The sequence below is a fragment of the Diaphorina citri genome, unplaced genomic scaffold (genome assembly GCF_000475195.1).
Source record: "Diaphorina citri unplaced genomic scaffold, Diaci psyllid genome assembly version 1.1 scaffold12677, whole genome shotgun sequence".
Classification (NCBI taxonomy): Eukaryota; Metazoa; Arthropoda; class Insecta; order Hemiptera; family Psyllidae; genus Diaphorina; species Diaphorina citri.
This window is the reverse complement of record NW_007390047.1, coordinates 1-1,448: the sequence shown is the minus strand read 5'-3', so window position 1 is coordinate 1,448 and position 1,448 is coordinate 1. Positions and strand designations below refer to the sequence as shown.

General features: G+C 42.0%; 1 protein-coding gene across 1 annotated transcript; it reads left to right on the top strand.

Moving 5' to 3' along the window:
- Positions 1 to 6: 6 nt before the first annotated feature.
- Positions 7 to 1,007, top strand: LOC103522913 (wings apart-like protein homolog; the record flags this gene model as incomplete). Its single annotated transcript, XM_008487996.2, has 3 exons — positions 7 to 181; positions 673 to 757; positions 916 to 1,007. Coding segments are annotated over exons 1-3 (339 nt in total), but the record flags the coding sequence as incomplete, so codon positions are not given.
- Between the last annotated feature and the right edge of the window lie 441 nt (positions 1,008 to 1,448).

The following is a 1,448-nucleotide window of genomic DNA, read 5'->3' as shown; positions in this document are numbered from 1 at the left end:
CCGGGACTGTTTGGAACTGATGCTCAATCTACTCGAATCCGATACCTCTCATAAGAACGCTCTGGATGATTGTGGCCTATCCGATACACAACTACACAAGACGAGGACCCGAGTACGGGAACTGTGTGCGGAGATACAAAGCCAGGGACACGCCAAACATTTGAACCTGGACAATATCACCGTGAGTAGCCTTTGCATTTTAAAATAAAGTTGTAAATAGAATTGCTGGCTGGGGGACTTTGAACAGGGGGTAGACCAGCTTAGTCTGGCTGGGAGACTTTAAACAGGGAGTAGACCAGCTTAGTCTGGCGGGGGGACTTCAAACAGGGAGTAGACCAGCTTAGTCTGGCCGGGAGACTTTAAACAGGGAGTAGACCAGCTTAGTCTGGATAGGGAACTTTAATCAAGGGTTAGACCAGTTTGGTTTTGCTGGGAGACTTTAAACACGAAATTTCCCTTGCTAAAGAAATAGGAAAGCTTGAATGCAAAAGGCATCTATTTGTAAAATGTTTGGAGCCAAAACCAAATGTCAGCCCAAAGCAATCACCTAGGGCTGATTGAGACGCTGACAAATCGCCTCTAAAGACCTCATACGGACCTTTTCTCTGGCTGAGTTTTACAACTCACTTCATGCCTAGTATTAAGATTAGGTATTTCTTATTTGTTTCACAGGTCGGTCATCTAGCAATGGAAACTCTTCTATCTCTCACATCCAAACGAGCAGGAGAGTGGTTCAAAGAGGAACTTAGAGAATTGGGTTACTACTATTATTGTGGTCAAATTCTCAAATTATATTGAGGATAAAATTCCATACCTCGGCTGGGATTGAACCCACGCCCGCTTGACCACTACACCACCGAGGTAGGATATGTCCGTATTAACCTTCTATGTATTTTTGTTTCCAGGATCATGAAGCCAAAGTGCGTCAATATTTACCCGAGCACAACTTCCAAGATATGATCGGAGTTCTGGACAAATACGTTCGCTTTATGAACCTCACCATGGCTGTAAGTATATTGAGTTGTTTCCATATTTTTGTACTGAAGACCTTTGTGTTGGACATTTTTGCCAAATTTCATCTAAACCCCATAAATCGAAAGTGATCGAAAAAAGTGTATCACAGACTTTTTTTATTTTATAGTGATGAAACGTCTGCTTACATTAGGACTCAGTTAACCTATGTCGTAGCATAGTCAGCATACCCATCTCGTAGTGTGTCCCTTACCAGATGGGCGATGAGGGACACAACACTGCCCATTTAGATGCTGGGTCAACATGAGTACACCAGAAATCCCCTGCGTTTTAGTTAACTTCGTTAAAATTCAGGATTTACTTCGTTCTTTCAACAAATAACTAATGAATCATTAGTTAAAAGCTTAGAAGTCTTAAGACTTGGAACTTATGGTACTAGTTCAGAAGCCACGACGATGAAAAATTGCTACAAAATG